Source organism: Sphaerodactylus townsendi, linkage group LG06, assembly GCF_021028975.2.
Source record: "Sphaerodactylus townsendi isolate TG3544 linkage group LG06, MPM_Stown_v2.3, whole genome shotgun sequence".
Lineage (NCBI taxonomy): Eukaryota > Metazoa > Chordata > Lepidosauria > Squamata > Sphaerodactylidae > Sphaerodactylus > Sphaerodactylus townsendi.
In genome coordinates, this window is record NC_059430.1 from 107,053,097 (window position 1) to 107,065,414 (window position 12,318).

The 12,318-nt window shown below is 45.1% G+C and overlaps 1 protein-coding gene across 1 annotated transcript in view; it reads right to left on the bottom strand.

The window, feature by feature from the left end:
* Positions 1–230: 230 nt before the first annotated feature.
* The window catches only part of LOC125435427 (semaphorin-3E-like), a 38,356-nt gene continuing 26,268 nt past the window's right edge, over positions 231–12,318 (bottom strand). The window contains exons 4-6 of the mRNA XM_048501627.1: positions 2,833–2,892; positions 1,063–1,182; positions 231–476 (exon numbers count right to left, since the gene is read on the bottom strand). Coding sequence (XP_048357584.1) covers positions 231–476; positions 1,063–1,182; positions 2,833–2,892 — 426 coding nt within the window. The remainder of the gene's footprint in view (positions 477–1,062; positions 1,183–2,832; positions 2,893–12,318) is intronic.

Below are 12,318 nucleotides of genomic sequence, written 5' to 3' on the forward strand. Positions count from 1 at the left end.
TTTTAAACTTTTAAAACGTATCCTCCTTCAATCTTTAACTGACAGAAATCAATGCTTGAATGGTTCAGCAGCCATGTTGTGGTCACCTAGCACCCCCCACCAATGGTCACCAATATCTCAGAATGTAGTATTACAAGATAGCAGCGGACATTCTGTGGAGTTTTTATTTCACCTTAGTGCATTTGATTCAGATATCAAATTTTGCTCCAAACCCAGAGCTTCCCTCAGGTTCACAGAAAAAATGTCCCTTCTGTTCCTAATCGCACTGCGTGTATTTTTGATCCACACTCGCCCTGTTCAGAGTTAGATATACTGACACAATTGCTATACATTTCATCATGAGAAAAATCAAAACTTTCCATGACAATGGTGACTATTTTCAGTGTAATTTTGTAAAATATCATAATGTTGAACTGGTCCTCAAAAGAGCAAAAAGTCTGCACAATGGAAGCAAATACAGCCAGGCCACATTCCTCCTAGGTTTGCAAAAAAAAATGCGAAAACTTGAGAAAAGGCAATTAGTGTGCCAAATTTAAAATATACCAAAATTAAAGCAAGAATGAGCTCCAGTGGCACCCCCTGGTGCCAGGCCTGCCTTGCCGCTATCATCTCCCATCACTTCTGCCAGCTCCCCAGTGGTTGGATCAGCCTCAGAAGTGAGGGAGGAGGTCTCATGCCCAAGGGGGTAGGCCCTATGGTGGAGGGAACCACCACCATTGTAGAAAAATAGACCATTGAAGTCCCACCCCCAAAATCTACCCTCCTCAGACTCTACCCCACCCCCCAAATCTCCAGTTATTTCCCAACACAGAGATGGCGACCTAAAGAAAAAAAGGCTCCCCTCTTGCTCCCATGGCTCACAACGTATAAGCCTAACATTGTCTGTCTAACTCCCAGCCTTCCTGGATAAGAATCTCATGCCCTTAAGACAACATTGATGTGAAAACATTTCCTACCTTCTTCTTTGATCTCTGTAGTTAATATCATGTTTGTTGGACGCTTTCTTCGTATAGAGATATGTTTACTTGTGTCCACAAAAGACTAGTAGGATATACTGCTTACCTCCGATTGATGGCCAACTCTGATAAAAGCACAGGTGGGATCAAAGGCTCCCGTCCCACAGGCTAGGAGATGTGTTCTGTTGTACCGATGCAGGACACGGATGTAATTTGCACACTCTTCCTATTGTCAGAGAATAAGGAATGCAGTTAAGTAGGACTTAGGATATATATTTTTTTAAATCCACTTGTTATTACAGTAACATGGAAACCTTTGAACAATTATTCATGTAATGTGCATTTATGCTCTCTGCTGTTAATCGAAGCCTTTGAACTGATCTCGGTCTCGAAAAGGTTCGCTATCACTGTTCTAGGTTCTCATTCTTCTCCTGAAGATCCATGAGGTAAAGACAAATGTTTGAAACCATTGCAGGATGAAGCTACACAAATTGCTTTTTCCAGCCAACCACTGGAATCTTGTTCAACCCGCTCCCACCCCAGGTCCTGTTTTGTACAGGAAGGTACAAATAGTGACCCACCAAGCCAACATGCAGCCCAGGAGAAGAAGCAAGGAAAGGCTTATCATTTCTTCACTATTGTACGGCCTTGGCTGCCAGAACACTTTGGAACAGGCTGTCCAGGATTTCTCTAGTTACCACAGGGGTACCTCAGCTGGGATTTTCACAAGGGGCATACCACCTATGGGGACATGGGTGCACATAGACCGGGGCGCTGGACCAGCTCCGGGTGGAAGACCTGGACGCCAGTGGTGGCTCCAAGAGGTAGACCTGGATGCTGACACAAGCTGCAGGCAGTAGACCTGGATGCTGGCGAGAGCTCCAGGCAATAGACCTGGATGCCAGCATGTGTTCCAGGCGATAGACCTGGGCTCTGGGCGGTAGACCTGGGCACCTGGCGGGGGGGGGGGGGGGGGCGGGGAAGACAATTCAGATTTTGTCTCCAGGCTCCATTTTTCCTAGATACACCTCTGGTTCTCACAACACACTTTTCATAACATTCCTTAAATTGGGTGCATGATCTGTAGTAGCAGACACTTTAGGAGAGAGGTATGGGAGAAACTGTGAGGTGTCATAATTCAGTTTATTACAGGGCAACCCCAGATTTTTGTGACAGCAGGGGGCGCTCTGTTTGCCTTAACTAAAGAAACAGTATTTTTCTCTCTGTTGCCTATAAGTAACCTAGGAACCGTTCCTTTCTCCATTCACATCCTCTTCCCTTGTCTGCAGAATGCCTAGCACCACATCAAAAAACCCCAGTATGCACTTTTCTCACTCTTCCATGAAGAGAAGCAGGCAAGTGCAGACATGCCTGCTGCTCAGAGTAGCATGCACAGAGGCCACTTGTGGCAACCAGTATTTAGACTGAATTGATTGGGTGGAAATTGAAATTAGCTCAATAAAGTTATTGCTTGTCATTATAACTCTACCTTTTGCTCTAAGAAAAAATGCTAGCATGTGCTTAACTGCTGCATAAACTTTGCTTCCCAGTTCATTTTAGTTCCCTGCAACACTGTTACCCTGTTTCCCCAAAAATAAGACATCCCCTGAAAATGAGACATAGTAGAGGTTTTGCTGAAGTGCTAAATATAAGGCATCCCCTGAAAGTAAGACGTACCAAAGTTTTTGTTTGGAAGCATGCCTGCCGAGCAGAACAATAAGACATCCCCTGGAAAAATAAGACATCCCCTGAAAATAAGACATAGCACATCTTTGGGAGCATAAATTAATATAAGACACTGTCTTATTTTCGGGGAAACACGGTATTAAGACATGCTTTAACTAGAAAATGAAGGAATTTTGTTGTTAATACCTACAGCATATCTTCCTTTGAGTTTGCATTCCTCTGTTTGCACAGATGTACTAGGCCAATGAATCTGTAATAAAAAAAGAAGTCTTTTAATACTCTGTACAAATGATATTAGTCTACATGAACACTCATATAAATAGCAATCTGGATTTTTTATTCTGTTTTCATTGCTCCTGCCCATACTGCGGCACTATGGCAGGTGGATTGCCTCTAAACCAATTTCAGTTTTCCATTTTCTTGTAAATAAAACAAAGTCATGCATGTTGGTCACAGTCTGAGGAATTTTCCCATGAGGTTTTTTCATGGGTTCTGACCACATACTGCTTCAGTTTATACCAGTTTTTGCAAGCATTTTTTTCCCCTGCTTTTAGCTTTCACTTCGTTTGTGTATATGTGTGTTTTCCCCCCGGGTTTTTCCTGGCTCTTTTGGGACCCCTTTTACCCCAATCCTTCTCTGAAAACTGATTTGAGTTGACTTTTCTAGTGTGTAATGTTTCCAACAGTTTTTTTTTAATCCTTTTTAATCCTTTCTACCTTCAGCCCACTTTTCAGTGATTGGACTGTTGTCACTGTTAAGTCATCCCTCACTCTGACAACCTCAAGATCAGTGATTTAATTTTGCTAAACCAGCCCAAAGTATTGATATATTGTTGTAGTGTTATAATGATAAGTTTCAGCAAGTTATCTGAATTTCCAGCTTTCATGGTTTTAAAAGTAAATTTCTATTCTCTTCCTTCACAGAGATATGCGTTTTTTTCTTATATCCATGAGGGAAACAGATACAGGATTCGTTTTTTACTTTTTTTTTTAGTGGAAGCTGGGAATTGAGGGAACCTTCTTAAGCTATCATTTCAGCACTACAGTAATATATTGATATCTTAGGGCAGTGATGGCGAACCTTTTTGAGACCAAGTGCCCAAATTGCAACCCAAAACCCACTTATTTATCGCAAAATGCCAGCATGGCAATTTAACCTGAATACTGAGGTTTTAGTTTAGAAAAAAATGTTTGCTCCGAGGTGCATGTTACTCAGGAGTAAGCTTGGTGAAGCAACCGTGCAACGCTTCGAATGGGTGAATCACAACCCTAGGAGGGTTTACTCAGAAGCAAGGCCAGCCTAGATGTGTATGTAGGGGGTGAGTCCTCCCTGCTCACCACGGTGTGCGCATGTCATGCTCAGTGGCCCAGGCCAGCCTAGATGTGTGTGCATGTAGGGGGTGATTTTCCGCCCCCCACATGATGAACTCTGTGCGTGCGTGCCCACAGAGAGGGCTCTGAGTGCCACCTCTGGCACACATGCCATAGGTTCGCTACCACTGTCTTAGGGCCTTTTTTAAAATGGGGGGGGGGGCTGATGTTACCAAATAATGACAGTGACTATAGCACCCTGCCTTGAAAATCCTCATTATTTAAGTCTTATGTGGAAGAAAATAAACTGACTCCATAATTGTAAAAATGCACGGGGGCGGGGGAGCAGATGTGACGAAGAACCCTGCCCAAACTGATTCCCAATGCTTGTGGCTTGACTCACAAGAAAATGAAGAGTAAATCAAGTATAAGGAAAAGGTCTGACTGGAGATATGACTGAAATGTGCCTGACCCTGATGACCTTAGTTACCAGGGGAAGTCCCAATGTTTCCTAGTCAACCACTGTACATTTTTTGTCATATTGTTCTCTTTCTAAATGATAGTTTGCTCTCACTGGGATTCTTCAAGCTTCCACTCCTTTCCCTGAGCCTCCAGAAGTTAAATCAGTGAGTGCCTCTCACTTAAGCCCAGAGACATGAGATCGAGGCTGCCATTTTACATGTTAATTGTTGAAGTGCATTTTGGACTGTTCATGAGATACTGTTCATGAAGGACAATTCTGTTTCCTTATGAACAAAACACTTCAGGCTTTAAATCCCAGAATGCATCATGATGTGACATCACCCCATGGCTTGGTGCTTGCACAGGCGTCTACCTTTATCTTTACCTTTTTACTCTTATGAATGTGCGTAGTTATTTTGCTAATCCCAGTGTAACCCAGAATGTTCTATTAACTAATACAGCTGCCTTCTTCTGGAAACTCAAAAGCAGGATGTGGCCAATCCCTGTCTTTGTCATAGGTCTCTGATCATCATGATGGCTCCATTTGAATAACAAAGGTATATAATCCATGATGGATTTTGCCTCTGTGGGTTAGTCTAATTAATGCAATCATTCTCCAGAAAGATAGAAGGGACAGGGAAAAATACAACAACCACCACCTTTATTTGGTGTTTAAAAATAGATTCTAGAGCATTGCCAGACATTTTTGAAATACAAATCAAGAGTACATTCAAAACGCAGACAGGAAGACTGTATATAGCAGTATACATTACTTAGGCCGTTTCCGCACGGGCGGAATATGGCGGCCTGGGGACGGCCCAGGCCGCCATTCGCACAGGGGGCGCAGCTGCTTTGCAGCCACGCCGCCCTCGCACCGCCCGCCCGGCACCAAGCCAGTGTTTTCAGAGTGCGCTGGGAAGCGCACTTTTCTGGAAACGCCGGCTGGAAGGCTTCCCGGCATTCCCCCCTCCCTCCCTTCACTTACCTGCTCTCCGGCCTGTCGCCGGGGCCTGGGGACACGCCCCCCTGCTCTGTGACATGGAAGCAGGCGCGCAGGGCAGGGGAGCCGTGTCCCCAGGCCCCGGCAACGCGCGGAGGGCCGGAGAGCAGATAAGTCGACATGGCGACGGCGCCCAGCGGCGCCGTCTTCCCAGTTCTTTCTGGGACTGTCCATGTGGACGGTCCCAGTGTCGTCGGGTCAGCGTCAGAAACGCCGACCCAAGCCCTTCCACCTCCGTGCGGAAAGGGCCTTAGAAAGTTATGTCACTTGTAAAAGCAATTTTGCTACTTTTTCCAAGAGCATGACATCTGTGTTGTTTAACAGAAGCTCCACAACAGAATAGTCAGAGTCACTTTCAGGTTCGTCTAGGGCCAGCCTGGGAGAGACATTACTAATGCCCACATATCTCGGACAGTCAAGAATAATGTGAGCAAGAATCTCCACTTGATTTTTACAGTGTGGACAAACCCGATCCTGGAGAGGGATGGATAAGTAACGACCCTTTGTAATGGCCGATGGGAAGGTACTTGATCTGGCCCTTGTGATAATCCATCTCTGTTGGGGTTCAGTTAGTAATTCAAGATATTTGGCTATGTGCCCCTGTTCCGGTATTATTCCGACAGAGAGGGGTGAGCATGATTTATTTGCTTGCCAACAGGGAAAAATGTTACCTAGTCTGGATATGGATGAATGACAAAGGGCTGTTGCCTGAGACTCAGAGGCTGTGGGCCTTAATGGACACTCCCATGGATGCCAGCCCAGGATGTTGCTGTTGCTGTGGTTGTTGGATATAGGCTGGTCTATTTTGTTTATTTAAATTGCTTAAATTGACATATTTGTGATAGATTTTGAATTTCCCATTTGGTGAGGGTGGTGGCAACAAATGCCCTAAACAAATCAATGAATTAAAGAATAAATAAAAAGTTAGACCAGCTTGTATGCAACTTCAAGCCAAGATGCAGACCACTGTCTTTCCTAGTCTGAGATTCACTGAAGCATGGACTGGTGGGTGGGTAGTTGGGGGTGGTCCGAAGTACTCCGGTTGAAAAGCTTTCTAACTCTGCACTGGCAGGATGTTGGGCTAACAAAAGGCTTATCAAAGATAAATCTCAGCCTGGAGAAAGCACTTTGGCCAAGATTCTTCTGCATATACAGAACAGCACATAAGTGAATCTGAAGCCCTTTTAAATATGTCACTCCTCTTAATTTCAAGTGTTTAATTGCCAAATATTTTCCATACAGAAAATGTAAGCTGTGTTTGCATTGTGCACAAAGCAAGAAGAAAGAAAGAAAAAAGAGCAGATCATAAACGATTCCTTCAGCTTTGGTATGTATTGCTTGAGAGTCTGCTGCAAAAGCTACATACAAAGCTACATACTGTTGGGTGCTTGCCAAGATGACAACCTTTTAGCATTGTAGGAATCACAACAGATCAATCATTTCTCAAGAGCATTTGAGCCAGGATGTCATTATAGTTACACTCACTTCACTGCCTTTATGTGTGATCTTTCATTCTAACAGAATTATTAAATAATTGGCACGTTCATGAGTCCCTGTCTGACACATTTTTCATAACATTCATCAATGCATATATTTAACTTTTTCAGAAAGTCAAAGAAAAATAATTAAGAGCAAAGCTAATGATAGTAGGAGGCAACTTTAAAGCACGCTTTATGCTGGCGAAAGAATATTATATTTGGCTACACAAATTTCTACTTACAAATTTGCTAAGTCTATGCAAACAGTGAAACAGGTATTGGAAATTATATAAGTTATAGATCTGGAAATAGTTGCCTGTAAAAACTGGCCATTCCAAGATGTCTGAACATTTGCACAACTGAACTCAGATAGACTTATCATTGTTATCTATTTTTGGTTTTGGCTCCTTCTCAATAAAACCACCTGAGGGGTTTTTTTTGGAGGGGGGAGTTATTGGGGTGACAACAATATTTGTAACAATTTCAAAGATGCCCACTCTTGTAGTGCAATCCTATTCAATGTTACCTTTTTTCGTTCAAAAAGGAAGTGGACAGTACGGAAAAGGTACAGAGGAGAGTGACAAAGAAGATCAGAGGCCTGAAGACCAAACCCTGGGCCTTTCCCCACTTCAGAAATGATAGCGCATGTAATCCCTTTACACTCCGCTGCTTTCCAGCGCAAAAAAATGCTCCCCACAGCACTGTTTGCATCGTAACCCTTACCTAAATACTGTGCTGCTCGGAAATGAAGCATTCCCCAAGACCACGTGTTTGGTGGTGCGGGGGGGGGGGGGGGGCATGTCTTCGTTGTGATTGGAAGTTGTGCCGCTTTTGAGGATTTTTCCCCCCTTCCTGAAATTGATGTGGATTCGTCACCATGTAGACACGCCCTGCTGTTGCCTGATTGGTCAGGAGCACACACGTCATGGTGAGCGGCGCGAAATTCAGTATCGCGCTAGCTGTTGAAGTTCCCCACACCCCTGCACCCAGGGCGCAGTTTCCCAAAAGTTGCTGTTCAAAACAGCAACAAAATTGACGCGTGCTGAGGAGTGGAGAGAGCGGCAAATTCAGGGCGACTGCGCTGTCGTCGCTGGCATGGTGGGGAGCGCTTGAAAATCCTGGGTCATTTGACTGGGTTATCATGCAACAAACGGTGAGTGGGGAAAGTCCCCCTATGAGAAGAGGGTGAGGGACTTGAGAATATTTGGTCTGGAGATGAGGAAATTGAAGGAGATCATGATTTGAAGGACTTACACTTAGAGAAGGGCAGGGAGGTGTTCCTGTTGGCAGCGGAATGCAGGACTTGCAAAAATGGGCATAAATTAATAGGCAAAAAATATCCTACTGAATATTAGACTCAAGGATACAGTTTTTGGCAGTAGCAATGGTCTTCGGTATTGCCCAGTTCTTCCCTTAAACATTCTGTATAAAAAGCATTCAAGCTTGATGTGGCACATTGGAAAAACTGTCAGTAGTTTGTTTTCAGTTCAATGGTGAGAACAATGGTAAATTGTAAAATATAACATTTATATCAATGTAAAAAAAATGGATGTGAAACAAGTATTCATAATACCTCTAGTTATTTTCAAGATAATGCAACAAGAGCTTCTATGTATTCTCTTGAGTAAATTTATCATTACTGAAAGAAATGTTTGTTGAATAGCTCAAGTTATTGTGAGGGAGTGAACAGAAAATGGGACTTGGCAAACCTGGGTTTAAATTCCCACGCAGCCTTGAGATCCCCTGGGCTTCTCTCAGGAAGGATCTTACTACTCTAAGAACTGAAGTGGAATCCATTAATCTTTGGGAACTATAGTAGGTTGTGGGTTTCTTTCGAAATTATAAACCAAAACTAAAACCTAATTGGCAGAGTGCTTATTAGTTCAATAAGTTAAAATCTTTCACCTTTTGTGGAATCAAAGAGTGAACTTTTGAGGAACAGTTGAATAGACAGTCATCTATGGTTGGGTCCAGAGAGAGAGAAAGAGAGAGAGAGACCACCTCATACTCCTTCCCAATTACACTATTATCAAGTTGTTGCTTCATAAAAATGCAGGATATTATATCCACTCTAGTCTTTTAAGATTTCATGCATACATTATTTGTAAGAGATTCCTCATGGCCGAAAAGGAACGATTGGATTGTTCATTGATAAAAGACATGCATCTGGGATAAAAGTGTTTTTGTTTTGCAGTTTAAAGCCCCACATGCTCTGAAGAAGGCCAAGCTTCAAAACCACTTTCTTCAGTGTTTCTGAACAACACTGCAACCAAATTTGGTGGGGGGCAGGAGGGGGATCTCTCCTCAGGCACCTCCTCAGGCACCACTTGGCTAGGTCACATGGGGGGCACATTTAATCACCTACCCACCTCTTTCCCCCCCACTGCCCACAGGCCAGGAAGGCAGCTGGAATGGTCTTATGTTGAATGGGGAAGCGGGTGGGAGTGAGAGAGTGGGGAAGCAACTGGGCAAGAAGACAATACATAGTCAGGTGAGCCACAGGGCCTCCCTTCCCCCAGCTGGGCCCCCACCTGATTTATTTCCACCACCAGCAGCCATGCAGTACAGGCTTATTCCCATCAAGCGGAGGAGAATCCTGGTTGACTGCTCAGAAAGCCCTTGGCTGCTTTGGGAAATCCAACCAAGCATACTGGATTGGGGGGGGGGCATCACTGGGATTGTGCTTCTTACACTGTCTGGCTTTGCATGGTAGATGGCAGGAGAGCAGGATCACCTGGGATTGAAGTCCTCTGCCAGGCGCACGTGCATCTCTGAATCAAGGAGCCTCAGGGTCTTTTGAGGTGAGCCACAATCCAATCATCCCCTTGCCATCATGACTGGTGGGAGAAAAGTAGTCTAAAAATTGAGCAGGGAGGCTTGCTGTTTATCTTGCAAGAGCAGGCCAGTGAACCTGGCTGGGAAATGCCCCCCTCCCCCTTTGACATAGTCAGATTTCAGGCAGGAAGAAGGTCGAGACCCTACAGTACCCCACCCTCCTGCCCCTGTTGATCTCTTTGCTGGCTCCACTATGGATGACTCCTGAATGCAAGGAGGGGGGACTAGTATGTGGATGTAGTGGAACCTGTCTTCCTCCTGTCCCTGCTGGGCAGACCTGGGAGAATCCCTGTCGCACCTAGGGTTAGCAGATGGGAGGGTGTGCACTGGGCAGGCAACTTCTACCATCCCAAGAAAAGCTGCACAGGCTAGATCTTTTTGGAAGCAGAAGAGAGTAGCTTACGTGTCCTCCAAACCGAGGCAGGTGGAAGAGGGCAATTTTACAGCCACTGTGCTCCCCTTCCAATATTTTTCTCAGATGGTGGTGGTGGTGGTGGGGGGGGGAGCAATGTCACTGCTTGCCCTTGGGTGTCATCGTCAGTAAATACACCTCTGCTAAAATCATCACTTTTTGACCCCACATGGCTCAAGATCAAAAGAGTTACAATGTCTAGGGAGAAGCTGCCTGGATTACAGTCCTCGCCTGTGACTTTTGGCTCTTGTTACCAAAACAGGAAACTGCGGATAAACATTTACCTGTTTTACACAATTATTGCTGTTGGATCAGATTGTAGCCGTAATGTATTATCCAAATGACTTAGCAAAGAGTACTTGAAGAAAACGTAATTAATATACTAGGCATTTGATTCAATCAACAGGTCAGTCAATGAGAATAGAGAATTTTAATTTCAATTTTTAAATGGCTAATTTGATTCCACAGTATAATAGTCACTGAAAGTGGAAGTATTACATATGTTATTTCGTTGGAGCCGTAAGTGGTAGTTTCAGTTCATTAAGTCTATTTATTTTGTACACTTTTATCCCTCTCTACCTCCAAGGAGCTCCCCTCCTCCCTCATAATAACCCTGTGAAGTATGTTAGACTGACTGGCCCTTTCCACCCGGGGCCAAAAACAGCGGCCCAGGGACAGAAAAACACCGATCCCTGGGCAGCCGTTCACACAGGCAGCACTGCTGCAACACAGTGAAATGAAAATCTCCCAAAGAATGGTGAATATATCTTATTGCTGTTCCATGGACAGTGTATTCCAGTATAAATCCAAAATTGAATGCAAATTGTAACCAATAAATATGATAATCCAAAAACTAAGGCCGTTTCCGCACGAAGACGGAAACGGCCGGGTCGGCGTTTCCGACGCCGACCCGACAACGCTGGGACCGTCCACACGGACGGTCCTGGGAACAGCCGGGCAGCCAGCGCCACGGAGCGCCGGCGCCCGGCCGACCCGGCATGTCCCTGGGCCTCCGGCGCGTCGCCAAGGCCTGGGGACAGCCCCCTGGCCCTGCGTGCCTGCTCCAGCGGCGCAGGGCAGGGGGGCGTGTCCCCAGGCCTCGGCAACGCGCTGGAGGCCCGGGGACAAGGTAAGTGCCGGGTGGGGGAGGCGGCGTGAAGCTGCTGCCGTTCGCTCGGCAGCGGCTTCACGGCGGCGTTTCCCCAAAAAGAGCGCTGGGAAGCGCTCTGGGGAAACGCCGGCGTCAGGCCGGGCAGGCGGCGCGAGGGCGGCGAGGCTGCGTTGCAGCTGCGCCCCCCGTGCGAATGGCGGCCTGGAGACGGCGTTTTTACCATCTCCAGGCCGCCATTTAATGCCCGTGTGGAAACGGCCTAAGTCATTGGCCAAATGAATAGACTTCAATGTAAATAAGGAGACAATGTGGTTGACTCAAGGCTTCCAGAAGAGTGCACGTAACAGTGTAATTAACCGCACCTGGATCGAAGTTGTCTGTGATAATTTCCAAAAGCATCACTAGAAAGCTGAAATGGGCAGCTTCAAAATGCGACATGCGTTTATTTGTGTTTTTAACAATTCTTCTTCAGTGAAGACATCCTCAATATGTATATAACTTAGCCGATACGGGACTATAATCCAATTCAATGGTAAAGTATTCCCTTTTCGGCTATTCCACTTGAATTGTATGAATCGAGTATGCATTCAATTTTGGATTTATACTGGAATATATTGGTCTCTTGACACCTTATGGATGCTGGGAGAGGAGGATGGCTGTTGTAGCTTGAAGGATAGACAGCATGCTTGTAAGGACTCAAGTCATCACCCCACAACTGCATGTTCTTTATGCTGCTGCTTGGCTATTATGCACTTTGCAACATTGTACATTCCAGCAATAATTCTCCTCTTAGTCTGAGCACTTGGCTCGTCAAATGGTGGGGGAAAGCTGAGCAACATCCACCTCATCAGCACTTCTGGAACTGCAATTGTGGGGAAGAAAAGTAACAATTAGATTTCCATGGTTTTTTTTTCCCTTCCGGTATACCTCCCATATATGTAGATGAGCAAGATAACAGCATTCCCAACCTTCTGTCTCACTATGGACGGGTGTCACTGGAATGCACTGAGAATCATTCCTCCTCAGATACAATGTCACTGAATAAATAAATAAAATCATTCCTTGAA